The 24,474-nt window shown below is 45.3% G+C and overlaps 1 protein-coding gene across 1 annotated transcript; it reads left to right on the top strand.

Annotated features, from left to right (window-relative positions):
• Positions 1 to 703: 703 nt before the first annotated feature.
• On the top strand, positions 704 to 7,116 carry KLHL38 (kelch like family member 38). Its single transcript, XM_021688712.1, has 3 exons — positions 704 to 2,056; positions 5,819 to 5,924; positions 6,827 to 7,116. Exons 1-3 carry the CDS (start codon positions 704 to 706, stop codon positions 7,114 to 7,116), a joined length of 1,749 nt encoding a protein of 582 aa, XP_021544387.1.
• Positions 7,117 to 24,474: the final 17,358 nt, after the last annotated feature.

The following is a 24,474-nucleotide window of genomic DNA, read 5'->3' as shown; positions in this document are numbered from 1 at the left end:
TCTCCGGAGGGACCAGCCGGACCAGGCATCGGTGGATGTCACCGCGGCAAACCAAGGTAAAGATCTCTAATGCTTAATTCTTCTACAGGTAGACTGCCAGGTGTCATCCAGGAAACCCTGCCCAGAGTATTGTTTGGTCTCTGCTTTCTCTTTGTCACATCTCCAAAACAAAACCCCAAAGACTCTGTAAAATCGTGTTTTAAAAAATAAATTGCAAAGGCCCATTTTCATCCTTCAGTACTGTCTCGTTACCAGAGGGCCACGCCCCCAGAATGACTCCTGGGGGAATGACTAACAGCCAGAAAGATGCTTACACGAGTTTACTAAATAACATATGCTGAGAAGCTGGAGCAAGGCTCACGGATTTGGGCTGGTCAAATGCATGGACTGTCACCTTGCTTCAGCCCCTGACCATCAGGTAACTTCCAACAATGTTGGTGGTTCTTTTTTTTTTTTCTTCTCAGATTATCTGAAGATGCTCTTTGCTTGTTACCTTTGGGAGTAATCATAACCAAAAAGAGAGGTGTTGGCTGCGAGGTCTGGGGTATAGGTGGCCTCTCTTTCCAATCTTCACTAAGCAACATTCTTGGCAATATCCACGAGCATCTTAGTGAATGGACATAGGTGCTCTGAGTCTTGGAGACACCACAGCTAAACCCTTCAGCACATGCTTCCCCTTGGGACCTCTCCCCCTCCTTGTAGGATGGACAAGGAGTTGCCAGATGGGCTGCTCTTCAAAGACCACGACTTCTCCTCTGACTTATTGAGGCAGCTCAATGGCTTGAGGCAAAACAGAATGCTGACTGATGTGAGCCTTTGTACCGGGACCTGCGAGGTCCCCTGCCACCGAAGTGTGCTGGCCTCCAGCAGCCCCTACTTCCGGGCCATGTTCTGCAGCAACTTCCGGGAGAGAAGCGAGGCAAAAGTCCAGCTGAAAGGCATCGACTCTGCAACTCTGGAGCAGATCATCTCGTATGTGTACACTGGGGAGGTGCACATCACGGCTGAGAATGCCCTGCCTTTGATGGAGGCAGCCTCCATGCTGCAGTACCCCAAGCTGCTGGAGGCCTGCTCCTCCTACCTCCAGAGCCAGCTGACCCCCAACAACTGCCTGGGCATGATGCGACTCTCTGAAATCTTAAGTTGTGAGACCCTCAAGAAGAAAGCCAGGGAGGTGGCCCTGACGTGCTTCACAGAGGTGGCTGCCTCAGCCGACCTGAAGGAGCTCTGTGCCTTGGAATTGAGAGACTACCTGGGGGATGATGGGCTCTGTGGGGAGGAGGAGAAGGTGTTCGAGGCCCTCATGGTTTGGATCAAGCATGACCTCCAGGCCCGGAAACGACACTTGCAGGAGCTGTTCAAGCAGGTCAGGCTTCAGTACATCCACCCGGCCTTCTTCCACCACTTCATTGCCAATGATGCTCTCCTGCAGTCCTCACCCTCGTGCCAGACCATCCTGGAGACGGCCAAGAGGCAGATGTTTGCCACATACAGCACCACCAGTGCCCCAGACCTCCATCCTCCATGGCATGTCCCCCCAAGAACCTCTTACCAAGATTTCCTCATCCTCTTGGGTGGGAGGAAGGACAACCAGCAGACCACCAGGGATGTTCTGCTGTACAACAGACAGACCAACCAGTGGCAGAACCTTGCCAAACTCCCGAACCGGCTGTACAAGGCCTCAGCCATCACCTTGCACCGTAGCATCTATGTGCTGGGAGGCATGGCTGTCGGGGCAGGGAAGAACGTGCCCAGCCACAACGTCTACATCTACTCCCTGAAGCTTAACCAGTGGAGGCTGGGACAGCCCATGCTGGTGGCCCGCTACTCCCACAGAAGCACTGCCCATAAGAACTTCATCTTCTCCATTGGGGGCATTGGAGAAGGGCAGGAGGTCATGGGCTCCATGGAGAGATACAACAGCATCTTCAACATCTGGGAGAGTATGGCCAGCATGCCAGTGGGGGTTCTCCACCCTGCGGTTGCTGTGAAAGACCAAAGACTCTACCTCTTTGGGGGAGAGGACATCATGCAGAATCCTGTACGCCTTATCCAGGTAAATGGCTGGTCCCTCCCATCATGGAAGTGCATGAGTGTACACCCATGCATGCACACATGTCATGCGTACACACACATACATGTACGTGTGTGCGCACACACACATATACACGTGTGCACGTGCACATGCATGGATACATGCATGCGTGAGTGCATGCACACATACATATAACACACATTATCATTTGCAGAGGAAACATAAAGGAGGGAGGAAAGATGGAAGTTTAAATTCAGCAAGACTTTATCCATTTATGAATTTTTGTGTGTAAGATTAACACATACAAAGGAATGTCAGATACAACCCCTGTCCACAAAGAGTTTATCTTTATTTGAGGAATAAAATTAGTATGTCTAAAACTTCAAAAAAATAAATAAATAAAAGTTCAAGCTAGAACACATTGAATGTCAGATAGTGAAGTTCTATAGGAATTCTGCAGACGCCTCTAACCCAATTCAGCAAGACCTTAGAAGAAGATTCCCAAGCTTTGGTCCACAGTCTGTTACCAAGTTCCTGGGAACCCAACCTCCGATCAGCTGAATCAAAATCTCTTTGTGTGGGGTCCTGACATATACTTGTCACAGACGTACGTCTCCAGGAGATTCTAAGGAGTAGCCAGGTTAGGGAACCTTGACCTTAAATGATAGGTAGATGCTAATATCACTAGCAAGCTCTCTGAGAAGTGTTATTAATAGAGACCAAAATTTCAAAATATTAAGCATTTTATGAAAGTTCCAATCTCTGCAGCTCACGTAATGATATGAAAAACTTGAATAATGAGCCTGTCCTTAAAGATGATGCAGGAGATCCCTGGTCGTTGCTTTGTTCATTGACGAGAGCTATCTTGAGCCCCAGCCCTGATAAGAGCCCTGGGGACACAGGCATGAGCAGGAACATGCACTTACCCTCCAGGAGCTTCAGGACAATTGCAATTCAGGTGCTGACTGGAGGGGGGGTTTAAGAGCATGGAGCGTGCCCTAAACCAGTCTAGAGGGAATCAGGGATGGTGTGAACTTTCGAGGTTGGTTTCCACTGACGTGAACAGGGAGGCAAGAGAAGAGAGAAGGTGGGTAAATGAAGAGGGAGAATCACTGGGAAGATAGAAGGACATGACTTGGATGGAGACGGGGGCAAGAAGCCTCTCTGAGCAGAGGCAGAGTCCTCTGTTGAGGTGGTGTTCCTGGGTAAGGGAACAGCCGGACCAAAGGCTCTGGAGCAGAAAGGGGCATAGCCCATCACCTGGAGGGACTGACAGCCTGACCATGTAGCTGCAACACAAAGCGGGGAGGCATAAAGGTGGTATGCCTAAGCCGAGCTGGGGAGAGGGGTTAGTCCCCACGTGGTCTCCATCAGCCCCCTTCTCAAGCTGCCCTGAGTGACCCCTCCACCCAGACTGCTGCCCCTGAGCCCCTACTACAGAAATTCTGGAACATTCTCGGGGGTGCGTGTTTGTGGAGGTGAGGCTGACCTGGCAGGCTTTCTAGACCTTGTCAAGGAATTGGGGTTATAGCCTGAAAGTAACAGGGTAGCTGAAGTCATCAAATTTGCATTTTTAGGAGTTCCTCTGGATGCCTTATGGAGAAGGGATTGGTGGGGCCTGAGTGAACAAAAGGAGGAGAGTTGGGGGACTGTTCTAGAGGTCCAGCCAGGTGGCTTGGGCTAAGTTGGTGCCAGTGGAGATGGAGAAAAGTAACAAGCTTCAATTTAATCCTTGTTTGTTAATGCCTTCACTTCCCAGCCCACATTTTCAGCTCTTCTCTGACCATCTAGGCAGATTTGGATTCTATTCCAAATCCCGCTCATTTATTTGAGCCAAAAGAGACGTGTTCTGCTCCCCACCAAGCTCTGGCCACACAATGCAGTTGTAACAAAGGGCTTCTATGTAAAGCTAGAACCCCTCCCTCTTTAAACAAAAATACTTTTCAAAATGAAGTCAACAAATATGCTAAAGACTTCACATTGCAAAATTTTTATTGATTTCCTAAGAATAAATACAAAGCTCAGAAAGGCTTTTAAGCTGGCATATCAAGAAATGCACAGTACCATCAAACAAGATGCTTGCAAAGGCAGAAAAAAACCCACTAACATGTGAGTAATCCTTTTACGCTGCAGTGGTGAGAAGGGGAAAAGGGGGAAAGCATTCATGTAAGCTTTTCTTGTCTACTTAGCCTTAGCTTTGAAACAGTAATTTTACTCATTCAACTATAGCATGAGATCAAAGCTTGGGGGTTGCTTGATGGAGTAGGTTGGATTTTCTGGCACAGATTCAGTTTTCTTTACAGGATGGTTCTTCTGCATGCATGCATTCTTTTAGGAACTATTGAACAGTGGTGTCACTGTGCAATTTATGTGTGTATGTGTACCTTTCTCCCTGGCCTTTTTTCTCCCTCTGTTTCTGGATGGCATTGAGCAAATCCTTCACCATAACAAAGCATCACTTCCTCCACTGGTCAAGCACCATCTTTGTTATCCTTGCCCCAGCCTCTCTGGGGGTATTACGAGGATTGTGTGCAGATGTTTAATCTATCTTTAAAACCATACTCCAAGCTTGCTGACAAAGAACAGAAAGCCAGGAGGCAATTACTCACTCAGTGTTTACTTTTACTCCAAGGATCCCACTTTCTAGTGTCATCTACGTATTTTCAGATGAAACAGTGAGGCTTAACAGCCATTGAGATTGCCCCCATCTCTAGCACATGGCCTCGTCTAGGCTTCACCAACTTCAAGAATGGAGAGACCTCAAGAGGTCTCCAGTCTCAAACCGCTCCAACAAAAAAGGCCACCCCTATACAGCCCCAGGCAGAGTCAGGAGTGCAATGGTTAAGAACTTGGACTCTGGGCTCAACCAGACCAGCTCTTCCATTCCATCTAGCTGTGTGACTTTGGGCATGTCACTTAACCTCTCTGAGCCTCAATGATCTAATGTGAAAGATGTGGGCAAGTAATGGTACCTACTTCATAGGATGGTTATGAAGATCAAATTTGGTAAAATTATAAAAAACAGAGTCTTTCATACAGTAGCAATTAAATTTTATATAGAAAGAATTGCCATTTTCTTTGGTAAATAAATGTTTTGCCCCTTCTTTTCTTATATGAAGTCCATCCTAAATCTCTCATGCTAAATTTTGCTAGTAATGAACTAATTTATATTTGATATTTGAACTTTATTTAAACTGAAGGGGACATGTTCTGGGAATCATGCTTTGTGACTCTATTTCAGACCATGGCCAAGGAGCCCTGCCCCAACTCTTTGCTCGTTCTCTTTTCTCATACTTCCTCTCTGATTCTAATGATTTTCAGGCATGAACTGTTCAAAAGCCTTCCTCACTTAGCCCCAAATGTATTCTTGGCTCTAAAGCCCTCTCTGATACACTGGAACATTTAGAAATTTAAACATGAGCCGGAAATAGAAATGATTGAAAAATCATTGGTTTTATGAATACCCAAGTTGCTCCATTTCCCATTAAAAGAAAAAAATGTTCCGAGCAAGGTAAGCAAACACATACCTCAATGCGTTAGTAACTCTTGGTCCATTCTATAGAGACAGAACCAAGGATCTCATGGGGGTCACATAAAGACCAATTTCTAGTAACATATACTTTCTGTTATTTAATTACATTTTATTGATAATAATACACCTGCCTACATTATAAAAAGTGAAAAGAAAAAGAATCCTATTTCAATCTCTTAAATACTACTTCTATCTTTTAAAAATTATTTATCACTTTAAAATGCAGCACCATGATCGTATTTCTCCCTCAGGTTTATCACATTTCCAGAAACACATGGTTCAAAATGGAGACGAGAATGATCAAGAATGTGTGCGCCCCTGCAGTGGTGCTTGGGGAGCGGATTGTTATCGTAGGAGGTGAGTTTGAACAGAGGATCACTAGGCTGGACACAAACTTGGCATCTCCCATGGAAAAAGGGTCACTAATAGACAGATGTTGTTCTACAAAACAGTGTTTTTAAGAGCACATCCATCCAACTAGGGGAGTGTGGATGACTTGACAAAGTTCTTTTCTCATCCAGAAGTTTCTCCCTGTCTTCATCTGTAAACAAGGAATGAAATAATACTTATTTCACGGAATTGTTGTGATAATAAAATGTGCTCGCATATCTAAAGCACTTAGCACTATCCCAGATACCTGGCAAAGACTCAAAAAATGTTTGCTACTGTTAAGAATATTAGCCACTAATGGATCATTTCTCTGCGATTGCAGTATAGTGTCTTGGTTAAGAGGACTGATTTTAGGGTCAAACCTGGGTTCAAATCCTGACTCTGTCACTGGCTGTATGCTCTTTGGCGAGTTATGAATCTTTTTCTGTGCCTCTGTTTGCACATCTGTAAAACGGGGATCCTGAAAGTGGGAAGTGGTGGGGACCAGATAAGGCCGTTGTGGGAACAGTTCCTGAATTCCCAAGGCTCCTTTGCTGGACTGTTAAGGCTCTTGGGGGGAGAGGGGCATGTGAGAGAGATGAAAAAGCCAATGAGACAGAGAAAGCTGCTAGAATCCAGAGGCTTCTCCCAATCTAATGCTGCCTTAACTTGAGGTTAAGGATTCAGGGGCCAGAATCAGACAGATCTGAGTCTAAACCCCAGCTCTGCCATACACTGGACCTTGGGCAGGTTACCAAAACATTCTACACCTCAGTTCAGAGTCCAGCCTTTGTACTGGGCAATGGCAAAGATCAGACATGTTTCCAGACTGCAGACTTCCAGTCCCAAATGAGCAATGCTGAGCTTGCTGGTATGCCATTGGTTTTCAGGTTACACAAGGAGGATTCTTGCTTATGACCCTCAGTCCAACAGATTTGTCAAGTGTGCGGACATGAAAGACCGGAGGATGCACCACGGGGCCACAGTGATGGGGAACAAGCTCTATGTGACGGGCGGGCGGCGGCTGACCACGGACTGCAGCATCGAGGACTTGGCCTCCTTTGACTGCTACGACCCCGAGACAGACACCTGGACATCCCAGGGACAGCTGCCTCACAAACTCTTTGACCACGCCTTCCTCACTCTCCAGTGCATACCCCACACCCCCACCTTCCCATGAAGTTGTCGAGAAACCATGGGTCTTAGTCAAGATGCTTTCTGTTGTAAGAGATGGAAACCCAACTCAAAGGAGCGTAACCCCAAAAGGATGCAGGGAGTGCCCACAGGACCAAAAGTTCCAGAGCCTGGAGGCCTGGAACCAGGCATATTGTTGACAGAACGCCCTGTATCTCTCTGGCTCTCCACACTTCCACCCTGTCTCCCTCTGTCTTTCCCCTCCTCCCCCCACTTACCCTCCTTCTCTACCTCATCTCTGTTAGACTTCATGCTACAAACAAGCTTCTTTATCCACAAAGTATGAAGACAATGGCAACTGATAAACTCAGACTCAACGTTTTCTGAAGTTGCATCTTCAAGACAGAACTTCACCATTATCTTTATATTAACCCTGAAAATAATCCTAATTGGCCCTTTCTTAAATCCATGCCTTCCTCTTGAGCCAATCACTATTTCCGGGGCTTGAGCTACTACAACTGTGTAATCCCGGAGCACGTCCCTACAGGAAGAGGTCAGGTTGACTATTATCATTGACAGCTCATCCAAACTGTACATCATGAGATAGAAGCAGTTTCCCAAAGAAAAGAACTGCTGGACTGACCAAAACCACATCTGCCCAGGGCATCATGGAAATCCAGAACAAAAGGCGTCCCTGGAAACACAGGGTCCAGGTGTCAGTGTGAGAAATTGGCCATGACCGTTTTCTTTGCCTTCTATGGATGTAGTGAATTGGAATTCCAGGATAATGTGTGCAATGCAGTATCTAGTGTTTGCAAAATTATCTATGCAGCCAGAATAAAGTTTGTTTCTTGTGCCAAATGATGTTTTTCTCCAGCCTCTGGGGAGCTATAAACCTGCAGAATTAATCAGGATTTTCATTTTGGTAAATGTTATGAGAATCATTCTTCTGAGGAAAGCCAACAAATTCCTTCAGAGATCCCAGCAATTATTGCCCTCTCCATGCCAGGGCTGAATACCCCCACAGCCCTGTTGGTCTCAAAGCACCTCCCAAGCTGGCTCAGTCCCACGCTCAGGAATAAACGGAAGATGGCGGCACATTATAATCACCTGGCAGTCTTCTCTCCAGCAGTGGAAGCATCTGGAATGGGTCTCACAACCCTGAGCCTGGCACCAGAGTGCCCTCAAGCTGGAGCCTTCCTCGCCACCCAGCTCTCCAGGTTCATGTTCTGGACTTTTCCTTTCTTCCCAATTTATATTCTTTGCACTTCAGTTTCTCCTGCTGGGGTCCAAAGCTCTGCCCTGCTCCCCTGACCATGTGGCTGTGGTCTAGACACCCTGCCCAGATTGTCAGCCCCTGCTCCTCATCCTGGATGCTGTCACCTTAGCGGTTGGCTGGCCTCTTACTACAACCTATTCTCTTTGAACCTCTCTGTTCAGGCTCTCGAGCCCACCTCTCCCTGCAATAGGTAACCAGTGACACCTCCAGTGCCTAAAACGCAGTGCATTTTGATTTCTCATCTGACTCGACCAGTCAGCAGACTACCACACAGATGACCCTCCCTCCATCTTGAAATGCCTTCCTCACTCTGCCTCTGGGATACCGCTCACCCTCTCTTCCTACTCCCTGCCCTTCATTCTTGTCTCTTTCTTTCCCAACTAGTAAATGGTGGTGCCCACCACCCCCTCCATGGCTCAGCCCTTACGCCTTTTGTGCATCTGGGGGGGGGGGGTGTGGAGAGCGAGCCCCTTCGTGCATGGCTTTTCCTTCCTGCCGCGCTGCCGACTCCCCACTGTTTTCCACTTCCAGACTCCACTGCTCGCTCCATGTTTCCACGTGGATGTCAAATGTTCCCGATCACTTTTTCCTCACCAAACCGACTCCTCCCGTAGTAGGCTTCCCCAGCCTGGCAGAGGGAAACACCTGTATCCCACCTTCTCGGGCCCGAAGCCTTGGACGCCGCTCTTGGCTCTTCTCCCTCACCACCCACTCGGTTCGGTTAGGGCGGGGGCCCCCCCAGCCGCCCCCCCCACCCCCGCCAGCCGCCCCGCCAGCCGCCCCACCAGCCGCGGCTCTTACTCTGGTCCAAGCTGCCATCGTGCATCATCTGCACCCATCTCGGCTTCCACCACCGATAGCCCCCAGATCTCTCTCCACCCAGCGGCCTGGGGCGTCTTTCACAAACATATAAGTCAGAAGAGGTCACTCCCCTGTTGAAAACTCTCCAGATCTTATACTGGAATTAAAGTAAAAAAAAGTAGGGGTGCCTGGGTGGCTCAGTCAAGCGTCTGCCTTCAGCTCAGGTCATGATCCGAGGGTCCTGGGATCGAGTCCCGCATCGGGCTCCCTGCTCTGCGGGAAGCCTGCTTCTCCCTCCCCCACTCCCCTTGCTTGTGTTCCCTCTCTTGCTGTGTCTCTCTCTGTCAAATAAATAAATAAAATTTAAAAAATTAATAATAAAGTAAAAAAAGGTAATAAAACATTTTTTTAATTAAAAAAAAAAAACCCTCTCCAAAGCCTTCCCAGCTTTCTCCGATGCCTTCCAGAGACCTGCAAGATTGCTCCCCGCCTCACGCTGTTCCCCTTCTGCTCTCACCTCCCAACGAGTCCCCCCACTCAGCGTCGGCCACACTGGCCTCTGGGCTCGCACATCTGTGTCACACGCACATCTGTGTCACACGCACCGTGCCCTTTACTGGAACGCGCTTGGCCCAGATGCCGCACCCGCGGGCTTCCCCCTCTCCCTCCCTCGGGTCTCCGCTCAGAGATGCCGCTCCTCACTGCATCCATGTCGGGGACCGCAGACACCTCGGTCCCCTCGTCTTCACTGCGCTGTCATCGCTGGCCAGCCTCCTAAGTGGCCCTTGCTGCTTCTACTCCTGCCCACCTCTGATCCTTCCTTGAACAACAGCCAGGCTAATCTTTTTAAAACACAGCCCTGCTCATATTCCTCTCCTGCTTAAAATGACTTTACAGCTTCCCAGAGACCTTTGCATAGAGCCCCCAATCCCTTCTCCAGCCCCCAGGGCCTTTGCCATCAGCAGCCGCCTGTCTGTGGCCCTGCCTTTTCTGCTCCCCTCTCCATCTCAAACTCCCACGTCACTGTGGATAGTCCCTGCTGTAAGCGCCTCAGATCCTCTGCTCAGGGATCCCTGTGTCCTTCTCCCCTTCCCCTTTCCCCCCCTGGGGAAGAAGTAGCATGGCCCACCAAGGTCAAGCCTGGAGGGTGAGAGCTCATCCCAGAGGGTCCCATTTGCCTAGAATTGGAAGTGGGAGTCTTGCCATCCATAAACTCCTTCTGCGGCCTCCAAAATTCCTTCTGTCAGAGACTTGCTAATGTCTCCACTTTCCTTCCCCTTCGTCTAAATCCAAAATGTAATAAGCCGCCCGAGTCTGTGGCTACTCGGAGCTTATCCAAGTCTCTCTGGGGCACAGAAGAACTAAGTAAATTGTCCCCTGGAGTTTATAAAGATGGCACCGGGGCCGGACACATTCGGACACACATGGCGGGCCAGCTTCATGCGTCAGGTAAGACACCGTGGCAGGTGCATTCACACACCTGGGCATCCGCCCGGCCAAACCCCATATCTGAACTGGGTTGCAAAATGCCCCTCGGGCCATAATGGGTGCTTTCCAATCTGCTGAGGATAATCTCAGTCCAAAAAGAAAGAGAGAGAAGGTTTTGGCACGAGGCTTCCTTCATCTCTTCATCTCACTGTTTGAGTAGAGAACCAGTCCAGAGCTGAGGTCAAAGTATATTTAGCCGGCAGCAGTTAAACTGAAACATTTTAAGTAAAAAATGTCAGATAGCCTGACTGATCATCTCAACAGGCAACAAGGGAAGGGGCAAAAATGAAGTGGAGTAAGAGCTAAGCAAGAAAACACTAACAAAAACGTCAAACACACTGTCCCAACATAAACCAGTGAGCAGGAGAGGAGCCAGAAGAGAAAACAGCGTCCGCAAGAAGAAAGTGGCTGAATTTACCTTCACCGCCTATAACAAAAATCTGCAGGGTCCCAGAGGACAAGGACTGTGACGGGTCTTACTCAGACACTTTGTCCTTCTCAGGATGTCTGACGCAACCCTGCCTCACTCCAACACGCTATTCCCTCGGCCATGATGCCTTTCCCTGCCCTGCCTACTGAACGCTTACTTGGCCTTCACCTCTTCCGTGGAGCCTTCTCCAACCTTTCTACACCCTCCCCCCTCCCTCCCTTTGTTCCAACTCCTTCCACTTTGTAGCACTGTAGAGACTTGTTACCGGAACTGGAAGGGGAGCTCTTCATGGGAGCCCACAGAGTCTTGGTCCCTATGAACCTCTAGGCCAAGTCCAGTCAGTACTTGGCACACAAACGTGCTGACCCGTTTGCAGGATGAATGAGCAGATGCACAAGTGAATGGGCCCTAAACATCACTGGAGCATATGGGCTGCTCTGGGTGCAAAGAAGGGCTTCATTATCAGACAAACTGTCATTCTTTACCTTCGAGCTCCATCACCCCAGAATCTGCCTCCAGGATCACATGGCCTTCTTCCAAGTGTGTCCTCTTCTGTCTCTTATTGGACTTAGGGCCCACCCTAAACTAGCAGAATCTCGTCTTGATCCTCACCTTAATTACATCTTGAAAGACCCTATTTCCAAATAAGGTCACAGTCTGGGATCCAGGTGGCCACGCATTTGTGGGGAGGCATTATTCGGCCCATCACAGATGCCATCTCCCACAGGAAGGCACCCACCCCCCTCTGCCCCAGGTGGAGCCACATGGCACGGACTCCTCCTCCTCTCCCCATTTCATCAGGGCATCTCCTGGGCGGGGACTGTGTCTTTCATCTCTGTGTCCCCACTCCAGCCCCGCAGGGCCTGGCACTGCAAAGATACTCAGTAAATGTGCACTAAACTCAACTCAACCATTTCTCAGGGGCTAGCAAACACCAAATGGACCCCAAGGCCTATGTATACAAGACACAGCTTCCGAGCAGCTTCCCAAGAGGCCAGGGTGAGCAATATCCGCCAAATGCCCATCAAGAAGGAATTAGGGTCAGGCATAAGAAATTATGCAAGAGAACTAATCTGTTAACACAATGTCACCGGTTATGTCCTATTCTTGATCTTGCCAACATAAGCCTTTGGGGTGACGTCATGAGAGTGAATCCAATGCTGAGGATTCTGGGGGGGAAGGGAGTCTGGCTTCTGAAATGTCAGCTTCCACGCAGTCTTATAGGAATTCTAGGCTCCTGTTCAAATGCCACGTTATTCTCTTCATGTGGGGAATTTGGTCTTTGTTTTCCCTAAAGATACCCGTGAGTCTCTCTTCCTCCTGATTTCACTGATTTGATTTAATTAGCATTCCAGGGCCTGTAATCCAGAATTCCCTGGTAACGCTCCCATAACAAGCCAGCGGTCCAGAAAAATGGTGCTTGGAGGACACAGACAGGGATTCAGGAGTCCGAGGTGTTTCTAAGTTGGGAAGATGCAGACAGAAGGTCTATCCTATTCCCACTCAGAGGCTGTCTTTGCAGTGTCCCCAATAGTCCCATCGGCCCTGCACACATTCAGAGACAAGAGGGCCACCTCAGGACAACTGTAAAAATCAGAACCTTCCAAAAGGGGTTGGAAGGGAAGCAATGTGGAGACATCTACACTCAAGACAAGACCAAGGAGAAAAATAGCAGGATTCATTAGCCGAGTCTCTGAGACGTTTATCTTTTGTCAAGTATTTGAGAAAAAAAAGGGAATTCATCCCCACTTGGAGTATAGATTTATTTGACTTACTTATCTGAAGAGCAAAACTGAGACTGCTAATGAATTTGCTCGTTTATTAAGCACTGAATTACCTAGCTCAGTAAACACAAGAACCTTCTGGCACCTCCTCAGCACCCTTTCTGACCACCCTAATGGACCCCCCACCCCACCCACTATGTTGTTCTCTCTCGCTCCTTGTTTCTTCCCTTCATACCTTTTATCATAATTATTTATTGTTTTATTTGCTTTCCTGAGTTCATTTAGTTGACACTCCCACCCAAATGGAAGTTCCCCGAGAACAGAGAACATGGCTGCCCTGTTCGCATCTGTTTCCCTGGCACCTGACACAGAGAAGGCAATCAACAAAGATTTGTTGAATGAATGGCAATCCAGGCATTTAGGATGAGCACAAAGGAGAGAGAAGGTAAGTTTTTGGAATGGCATGGGAGAAGAGGAGAATAATGGGGAAGGGGTTGACTGGCATGGGAGGGCACAGTGGTCTTTATCCAGGTGAGTGTTGTAGCAAGATCACTCTGCAGGCAGCCAGAGGAAGCATAGAGTACTCTGGAGAGTTCAGATGGGAAGCTGTTCCCATCCCTAGGAGGGATAATGAGGTATGACCACTAATATAAGAGTGAGGTATAAAGGGAAGGAGGACACAGGAAACAAGGAGGCGAATCCACAGGCACTAATTGGACATGGGAAAAGGTGAGGAGGGGAGCGAGGAAGAGAGAGAGAACAGCTGCTAGCCTGGCTGACCCACAGGGCACCTTTGCCATCAGCAGAGAAGTACAAAACCGAAGGAAGGGGAAGTTTGCCCAGAGTTCCCACCCTCCGGAGTCACAGAAGAATGCTCCTTGCCCTGGGGGTTTGTACAAGTCCCAGGGATCTACAATCTTGCTTACGGTCTGTCTCACCCACTAGATCTTAGGGACCCATATTTCAGAGCCCCTCTTAAAACTCCCAGGCCATCACTGAAAACATGTCTAACAATGGCTGTACAGTGACCTTTCATGTCGGTGGAGGAACCTGTGAGGCAGATGTGAGTGGATGAGAACAGAGACTGAGCCAACATGTCTGGGTTTCAGCCTGGTTCGGCAAGTCACTGGCTGTGTCGCCCAGGGAAATTTAACCAACCTCTCTGTTCCTCAGTTTCCTCATCTCTAAAATGCAGATTGTGCAGATTATGGTAACATCTGCCTCTTCATAGGGTTTTTGAGAGAACTGAATTAATGTACGTAAGTGCTATTTGTGAGTTTGCTATCATTAGTATTGTTATGAAATACAGAGCACTGCAAAGAGCAATGGCTCTGGAGCCCACCTCTGCCATCCGCAGGTTGTGTGGCCTTAGGAAGTTCTCTCAACCTCTCTGAGCATCAGTGTTCTTATTGGTAAACTAGAGATGATGATTCTATTACTCTGTAGTGGGTTGAATAGTGGCCCCCTCCCTAAAGATATAGCCTTATTTGGAAAAAGGGTCGTTGCAAATGTAGCCAGGCAGGGGATCTCAAGATGGGATAATCCTTGATTATCTGGGCAGACCTTAAATCCAAGGACAAGTGTCTGTATCAGCAAAAGGCTGAAGGAGATCTGAGATGCACAGGAGAAGGCCATGTGAAGACCAGCGCAAAGCATTCAATTCAGCAGCCCCACAAGCCAAGGGAGAGGCAGGGAAGGGACTCTCCCCTACAGCCTCTGGAGGGTGGGCAGCCCTGCCAACACCTTGGCTTCCAGAACTATCAGGGAATAAATTCTTGGTGTTTTAGGCCACCAAGTTGGTGTTAATTTGTTACAGTGTCCCCAGGAAATTAATACATTCCCTCATAGGATTGCCCCAAGGACTGAAAGAGGGCACGTTCATGAAGAAGCCAGCACTCAACAATTTATAACAATTACTATTATCACGTACTTCCTGTCTCTGGTCCTTCATGGTCCCACCCGTAAAATGAGAATGTTAGAAGAAATAAAGGTGTCCAAGGTTTTGCTACCCATGCCGGTTCCTCCACCACCCAACTCTTTCACAAGGCAGATTGGGACCAGGTTAATCCCTCATCTCCCCTCTGTCCCTCCCTCTAGGGATCCATGATGGACAATGTCCCCAGTTTCCCGGTCTTCACATCTCTGTGTCCAACAGAGAGGATGTGGGGCACTTGCCCTTAACCCATCTCCTCAGTGGACATGATGATGAGACACAGAATCCTGAGCAGTCACCCTCCAGATCTTCCCACATGAAAGAAAATCCTAGGCGAGTCACTCAACCCCACTAGGACATGGTTGCCAAATTATATTTTAGGCATTATGATATTTTCCTCCTTCTCGGGGCTTGATGAGGGGGAAGCACCCAAGACAACCATATAAATGTCTAAAGCAAAAGTAGCAACTATGAATGGTGGGGGTTATAACAGATGTAGAAGTAAAATGTACAATGACATTTTAAATGTCAATGACACTTAAAATTTAAATTTACAATAGCATTGTAAATGACAATGATAGAAGGAAGGATGGAAGGGAGGAGGTGATAAAGCTTCATGGGTGTGTTGCATGAGAATGCAATGATCTCTCACCAGACTATAGAAGAGGCCCCCTAACCACTCTTTCTGGCTCCCAAGTCTCCTCTTCTAACAAACTGTCCCCCGCTAGGGGCAATCCTAGCAGGGATTGGGGAAGCAATAGATCCATTTATCTTTCTAAAAGATAATCCTGGCCAGATCTCTTCCTTGCTTAAATCCTTTCAGTGGTTTCCCACCTCAAAAACCTTAAAGTTTCACTTCCATATTTATGAGGTCCTTACATGTGGAAGAATAAACAGCCTCCACTTGACCAGGTAACAAATAAAATGGTAGCAGAGGGCCCACCCAATAGGGACTCAGTAAATGCTATTCTCCTTGCTGCCCCACACTCCCTGTCCAGCTGGCCAAAAAGAAAACTCTCTTACTTGCCTGTTAACAAACAATGTTCAGCTATTAGCTACAGCTATAGATATATAGAAAACAAGACTAAATAGATCTCAGATACATGGCCACTAGCTCTTCATCCTATGGGAACCCCATGACATGCTCTTCCATACCAAAGGCATAGGACACTTACCGCAGAAATGCTCCATTCCAGTGAATGTGGTCAAGCCTTAGTTTCTCAAAATGTCTGCAGGGAAATACTTTGCCCTCAAAATTTCCTCCTTTTCATCTAGAATGATGATTCATTTCATTATTCAGTGACTGAAAATTCATGAAATTTTGTGGTTAAAGCAAAAATGTGTCACACACAATTCCATATGTCCATGCAGTGGGACTGAGAAAAATCTAACAATGAAAACCATCGTTTCTTCCCTCAGAGTTTAACAGATATCTCCACCTTTTTTTTTCACTTATAATATTTTTATCCCCTTAATCAAAAACATTGCTTTAAAAAAATTTAGATATAAGGCTCTATAAATAAACATAATGGTCGAAGCACTGTACTTTCTTAGATTAGTTTCAAGATTCAAATTCTCAAATGCAAATGTAACATTTCTGAGTCATGGAGTTGGAAGGAGGCCTAAGAGACCAGTTGGTCCAATCCAAAGAGGCAATATGGAGAAACGGAAACAGCAGTGGGCCTCATGAAAAGCATCTAAGGACCTGGATTTGAGGTTCAGCTCTCCCTATAGAAAGAGGGATCTTGAGTAGGTCACTAAGCTACCATGTCCTTGCCTATAAAAGGATGAATCTCATTTGCCCAACACGCTTGAGAAAATTGCAGCTGTAAATGGAAAAGCAGACATTGCTCTATGGTGGCCATAGATCCTCCCACATTCTTCATTCCACCCCTCTGGGCTCAAGATCCATTTCGCCTCGGGAATCAAGAGTACAGGGATGACTGGAGAAAGATACCGAATACACTCATTATAACCAACATCCAGGTCAGGAAACAAGACATTACAGCACCCCAAAAGCCCCTTCACACCTCTACCAGTCATTAGACTCTCCAAAAGAACCACAACTTGAACTTCCAACACCTCAGATTAGTTGTGCCTGTTTATGAAGTTCATGTATATGGGACTGGATAGTTTGAACTGTTCAGTACAGCTTCTTTTGCTCAACGTTAACTTTGTGAAATTCATCCATGTGGTTATGGGTAGTTATAGTTTGCCCATTCTTGATGTTTATAGTATTCAACCCTACAATGATACCACAATTCACATTTCTGTTTTACTCTTAATGGGTATTTGTATAGTTTCCCATTTGAAGCTATTATGAACTTATCTTGTGCATATCTTCTGGTGAATATATGTACACTTACCTGTTGAGATTTGTAACTAGGAATGAAATTGCAGAGTCACAGGGTGTGCATATGTTCAGCTTTATAGGTATGGCCAATAAGTTTCCAAACTTCTTGTACCAATCTCTGCTCCCACCAGCAGTGTATGAGAATTCCAGCTGCTGCACATCTTCAACAACACTCAGTATTGTCTGTCTTTTTCATGTTTGCCATTCTGGTGGGTGGAAAGTTGTATCACATTGCAGAATGATATTTTTAAAGTGTAAATCAGGTTATGTTACTCTGCCAATGGTTCCCTTTGCACTCAGAATAAAACCCAACTCTTTAACCTGACCTCCAAGACCCTGGTTACCTTGGCTTTCTTGCTGACCACCATTCTACTCACTATGCTTTCTCTAGTCTTCAAATATGCCAAGGTCATTGCCAACTGAAGATCTTTACATTGGCTGTTTCCTCTGCCTAGAATGTTCCTCCTCCAAATATTCCCATGACCGTCTCCTTCTTGTTCATTCATATATTCAACAAATATTAACAAGTGATTATCAGGTTTCTTCTCAAGTGCCACCTCCCTCAAGAATCCTTCCCTGACCACTGTCTAGTATAGTCATGGATACTCTCCCACACCCACCCCACATTCACTCTCTGTCCCTTACCTTGCTTTATTTTACTCATAGAACTTATCACTACATCCACTTCCTCTTTTAAGAATTATGTTTTCTGCCTTATCATATTAAGATATAAACTAACAGCAGAGGCAGTGTATCTTCAAGGCCTAGTAAGTATTCAACAAATATTTGTTGGATAAATGGAGAGTTAATGGAAGGAATTCACAGGTAGCTTTTCAAAGATAACTGTAGAATATTAAAGCTAATGGAGCCCCTTCCTTTTTATCCCCCCACTTGATTGATAAAAATGAAGCTCAGAAAGATAAAATGACTTGGCCAGGTTCATGGTCAACAGCAGAAATGGGGTTTGAACCCAAGCTCATGATTTCTAATTTTAGTACCTTATCCTGCCTACAAGAAGGGGGGGGGGGGGGGAGTCTTATTGCATTTGAATAAGTCCCTAATTACTGAATGTTGGACATTAGGAATTGATTCAGCACAGAGAAGTACCCCCCTTATACCATGAAGGTAGACAATACTTCAAGAAGATATGACAAGGGAATTGTTTCTGACTCTCCCAAATCACCCCTAACCTTGCTTCAGAGGAAGAGGATGATATTGAGAGGGTAAAAAATGCACAGAGCTGGCCCTCAGTCCATCTTCCATTCTCTGCAGACAGGAAAGAGACCCATCTTGGCAGGAACAATTTCCCTGGACTTCCAGGGCCTGAGATCTCCCAGGGCAGGAGATCATGCCCTACCAGGTGAAGGCCCTGTTTTATGCTTAGTTTGGGTGAGAATCAGGTTGTACCACAATGTGAGCCTCAGGACTAGTTGCATAATTGGATGTGTAATCAGTACCTTCCAGATCTTCAGCCAAAAGCACTCCTGATACCACTTCAATCTTGCTGAATCATCTCTAAACCCCATGACTGGATGATTCACTGGTCTCCTCTGGGGTCATGACTATCAGGTGTTCACCCAGAAATGAGAACTAAATTCATAAGGGGAAAGATCCTTTTGTTGGAACTCTGGTTTTTTCAGTGCGTCAACCTTTGGGTTTCCAACGAGTAATGGAGGCCACATTGCTCTCTTCCTCATTAATCTAAATAAATGGAGAAAGATAACCAGAGACTAACTAGATAAGATAAGGAGCTAGTGTTTGGAAAGAAATCAACCTGGGATGATAAAAACCATACAAATCCACAATCTCCGACCACAATTCTGAAATCCAAAAAGCTCTGAAAACCAATTTTGCTTCTTTGCTCCTTTTGTATATTGGCAGCAAATTTATTTGGCAGCAAATCCTGACAGCAAAAACTGACATGAGACTATTTTCAGTCTTTATTTATCCATTTCAGGTGCATACTCATACATTTTCATGCCAGAATATTACTGTTTGATTATGAGGTACTGAATTAGACCCCAATGGGGCATTTCAAAATATACAGTATATTATGCATCTTATTACTTTAATAAAAGCTAAAAAATTCTTAATACCCAAACATATCTTGCACCTAAGATTTCAGATAAGGATGGTAGACCTATAATTTTTCACTAATCATATTTGTTCTGTACAAAAAGCTAGGGCAGGCAGTATTGTCCCCATTCATCAAATGAATAGACTGAGACTCAGTGAAGTTAACTGTTATTTATTGCTGCATAACAATTACTCCAAAACTTAGTGGCTTAAAATAACAATAAACATTTGCTATTTCACGGAGTTTCTGTGGGCCAGGGATTTGCGAGTAACTCCGTTGAGTGGTTCTGGCTAGAGGTCTCTCATGAAATTGCAATCAAGATGTCAGCCAGTTTATCCAACATGTTTTATCTGAAGATTTGACCAAGGCTGAAGCATCCACTTCCAAGACAGCTCACTCACATGGATGTTGGCAGGAGGCCTCAGATCCTTGTCACATGGACCTTTCCATAGGGTTGCTTAAGTGCTCTCCCAATATGGCGACTGAATTTCCCCAGAGCAGGTAAACCAAAAGAGAGCAAGATGGAAGCCACATATCTTTTATGGCCTGGACTCAGATATAACATTCTATCATTTTCACAATATCTTACTAGTTACACAGGCCAGCCTGTCCAATGTGAGAGGGAACTACACAAGGACATGAATACCAGGAAGCAGCTGTCAATGGGGACCATCTTGGAAGGCCAGCTACCACAGATAGATATATCATTTTATTTACATTTTACAGATGAAAGTCTAAGCAATTGGTCCAAGGCTTCACAGCTGGTCAGGTACAAAATCAGACTTAAAGCCAGGTTGACCAACTCCAGAGCCCATACTTTTAACTATGACATAATACCATCTCCTTCATTTACTTGACCATCCTCCTAATATATTGAATATTTAAGTAAATTCCTCTTTCTTGTTACTATAAGTAACACTGAACACTTTCTACATAAATCTGTATCTCCGTCTCTTTTTCTTTTGTTGGCACAAATGCCTAGAGGCAGAATTGCTAGGTCAAAAGTTATAAACTTTTTTAATCCTCTTGACACATATTATAAAAAATAATTGCCAAAAAGGAAACACCAATTAACAATCTCAGAGAAATTTGTGTGAATGCCTATCTCACTACATCCTTGATACAACTGGATACCATCATTGCTTGAATCTCTTTTAATTTCATAGGCTATAAATTTTTATTTTGATTTGTATTTCTTGGAACATTTCTTTTTTTCATATGCTTATTATTATTATGTATTTGTATCATTTAGGGTCTTTGGTTATAAGAAATAGAATTTGACTAATTTTAATTAGAGAGGGAAGTAGTAAAAGAATACAGGTGGCTCACAGAATTAAAGGAAAGCTTAGTAAATCTGGCAGGGACCAGAGCATCTCCAGGACTTTAGGCAACAGGAAGAGAAGGATAGTAATGCAGGCCACCATTACTAGGATGAGTCAATTTCAACATTCTGTCCATCTTTGGGTCAAAGAACCCTAGTTGGAATCATATGTCTAACCTTGGGTAGGCAGGGCAAGGTACCTTGAGTCAACCAAGACAACACTTAGTGGGGAGAGGTAATTACCCAGAAGTCAGTAAATTGCTATTACCAAAAGAAAGGAGGAATGCAACCTAGATAAAGAACAATAAATGTCTACTACAGGGTTTAATTTGATGGGTCCCAAACCCATTCTCTTAAGTTAAAAGTCTTCTGCTCCTTTTGCTGGTTTATGATCTATTCTTATTAATTGCTCAAGTAAAGGACCCTTACTTTGTTTTTACCTAAAAGTTCAGCATCACTGGAGACCCCACCATAGACAAGCTGGGGAAGAGTTCTTTTCGGTTGGGAAAAAAGTCTAGAAATGTAGAAATGTGGTGATAAAATTCCTTCAACCTTTCCAAGTAAAATAACCAAGATCCAAGATCAAGGGGATCACGAAGAGACCTACAATGGTCTGAATGTTCATGCCCCTGCCCGCACCTCCAAAATTCACATGTTGAAATCCTAATACCCAAAGTGATAATATTAGAAGGTGGGGCCTTTGGGAGGTGATGAGGTCCTGAGGGTGGAGCCTTCATGAATGGGATTGTGTTATAAAAGAGACCCCACATCACTGTCTAGCCCAATTTCCATCTTCTGTAGATACAATGAAAATCTGTAACCTGGAAAGACAGCCCTAACTTAACCATGCTGGCATCCTAATAGCAGACTTCCAGCCTCCAGAACTGTGAGAAATAAATGTTTGTTGCTTATTAGTCACCCAGTTTATGGTATTTTCTCATGACACCAAATGGAGTAAGACAAGCCCTTTACCGGAGGTTGGTAAACTTTTTCTGTGAAAGGCCAGATAGTAAATATTTTAGGCTTTGAGAGGATACATAGTTTGCCACAACTACTCAACTCTGCTGTTGGAGCACATAAGTAGTCGTAGACAATAAAGAAACAAACGGGCATGGCTGTATTTCAATAATACTTTACTTACAAAAACAGGTGGTAGGCAGGATTTGGCTGGGACATTGGAGGGCACAGTTTGTGGACTTTTTCTTTAAACTAAACAACAAAGCACATAATGCCTTTGTTTATGGTTGTTTCAATTCTGACTCCAAAATGGTAACATTTCTCCTATGATTTTAAAGAATTTAGCTTTAGTTGCTAATATTTAGGACAGTGTTCACTTGATTTATCACCTGCATTTTAACCATAACTTACTTCAGGTGGTTTTTGCTTGGAGAAAATATGAGAGCAATGATGAACTATTAGATAGAAATTCAAGATCCACATCAAAGTCAACTTAGCTATCTGTGTAGATGGGGAAGTGTAAATGTGTTTATTCATTAAAGAACATTCAACATGCATTTACTTAGCACTTACTGTATGCCAGGGACTGAGATTGGATACACAAAATACACGGGCCCAGGCCTTAAAGAGTTTAAGCCTGGTGGGGAAACTTGCAGTCTAGAAAAACAATCCATAGTTGAGTGTTATTCTAATGGATAATTGATGGGTATTACAGAGAACCAGAATCCAGTTTACATAGCTAGAACTGTCTGAAAAGGGAACAGGGTGCCTCATGGAAAGGTCAGAAGAGCTTTAGCTCTTCTGGATAGCCAATGCCCAAGGGCAGTTCCTAATTTGAGTAAATGCTCAAGCTAGATGATCTGTAAGATTCCATAATCATCAGATATCCCTTAGAGAGCCTGCAAGGTTTATAACAATTCCCCCTTCAATGGGTGCCCTCCTCAATATGACAGGTTGAGCTCCCAGTGACTAAATTTGTATTATGTCCCCCATCCATGTGTCCATGACTCATGGGTGCAGGAGTCGATAACTGACCCAAGCAAGGTACAGTAGAAAGTCTTCAAAGATATCCACCCTTGATTCCTTTCCACTCTCTATGCACATACTACTCCTCACAGCGAGGTGGGTGTGTTTTGTCTATGCTTGAATCTGGGTTGGTAGTTATGAATTTCTTGACTAACAGTATATGGTAGAGTGATGCTGTCTGACATCTGAGGCTATGTCAAAAGAAGCTTGCAGCTTCCACCTTAGTCCCTCAGAGCGTTTGCTCATGGAATCCAGCTACTGTGTTGTGGGGAAGCCAAACAGTCCCGTGGAGAGGCCCATATGAAAGAGACTGAGCTCTCTCCATTGATGATCTGGCTACACTCGTAGTTGACAACTAGGAACAACCTGCTAGTCATGGGAATGCACCGTCTGGAAGTAGATCCTTCAGTCCCGTATCAGCCCCACCAGCTGAGCCCTGACTAAATTCCTAACTCATAATCATGAGATAGAATTGTTGTTTAAGCCATAAGGTTTGGGGTAGTTTGTTATTCAGCAACATATCATTGGAACATGAAGCCAATCAGTCTTTCTCTCCCAAGAATTTGAAATTTAGGTTGAAGATAAACAGGTAATGGAGATTTTAGGAGCTGAGTCTCATTAAAAGCAACCTTTGGCATGCGTTAGATTCACATGAAGAAATTGTGTAAAATGTAAAGTTCTAGGCTGCCACCTTTCCCACAGATTTCTGAACCAGTCAGATTGGAAAGAGCCTAGTAATATTTTAAGCAAACATTTTAAGCAAGCATCCCAAGTGATTCTGATATCATGGACTAAAATGATGATTTGGATACACAAGTTAGAGAACCAAAACACACATATACTTAGACTTTCCCTCACCCTGTGTCCCCAAACAGACCTTGACTTGAGCCCTGGACAATCCAGTGTTAGCTATTTGTAGCCTGAAATCTGATTGGACCTCAAGGTTAAGAAAAGTCCATGTCAGTAAAAAATTTAGTAGAAGAGATGGTGCTTGAATCCTCATTAACCCGCAGTTCACTTCTAAATTGAACTTCAAGACAATCATCTTCCTAGTTTTAAAATCCTGAAATATCTAGGGTTGCATGATTAAAGACCTCTTTAAACTACAATGTTAAATGTGGTATAGTCCTCGTTATATTTTTTCCCTCCAAAAGGCAAATCTCATCAGCCACCTTGGAGATTCTTCTGGATTATATCGCAGCCAACAGGATTCTCTCAGTAAGACAGGCGGGCTGTGACTGCCATTATCTGCAGACAGAATTTCAAAGGGCTGGTCAGTGTGTGTGAACTCTGGCTGAGGCGACTGCCTTGGGGAAGATTTTCTTTGAGGCATTCAGAGAGGAAAGCTGATTTATAGGCACTGGTCTCCCACAGTCCTGCTTTGGTTAGACATGAATCGGGTCAAGGTCTGTGTGTTCTTTCTTGCTTGAAGGTTTATTTGGGAACAAGAAAAAGAGAGGGGAAAATCTCTCTGCAAGTTACGTTGGTGGACTCTTCACCTCTTCCCACAGCCAGCCCAAAAAGGCAAATACTGTGTAAGGAGGCATCTGAAAGTTCTCAGAGTGACAACCCTGGAGCTTTCAACTATGGAGGCAATGCCAGCCAACTCAGAAAGGAAGTGAAATTCACTTCAGCAACTTCTCTCAACTCTGTTCTTAGTAACACCTCTCTCCTTCCTTTGCCTTCACCCTTCATATTGGCCTTCTGTTCCTCCACTGTTCCCCAAACTAAGGTTCCCTGCCCAGAGGTGGCTCATTCAGGAAATAACTTAAGCTCTAGAAGTGTTTTCTCCTCTTTCTTCAGTCTTTTTTTTAACCATCCCACCGCCTCCATCAAAACATACCCTTCCCAACCTCCATTCCCTCTGGGCCCTTCCCATGCCTCACTACCGCACTGATACGTGATGATTTTATAACCAGCCTTTGGGTTTCAGGTTTGTACTTCAGAGGGCCCTCAAAGAAGCAATCCCTTAGGGGACCTAGCGGTTGAAGCTTCAGGCTCAGTGGCAATGAGTT

Source organism: Neomonachus schauinslandi, chromosome 4, assembly GCF_002201575.2.
Source record: "Neomonachus schauinslandi chromosome 4, ASM220157v2, whole genome shotgun sequence".
In the NCBI taxonomy this organism is placed as follows: domain Eukaryota; kingdom Metazoa; phylum Chordata; class Mammalia; order Carnivora; family Phocidae; genus Neomonachus; species Neomonachus schauinslandi.
This window is presented reverse-complemented; position numbering and strand designations above follow the sequence as displayed.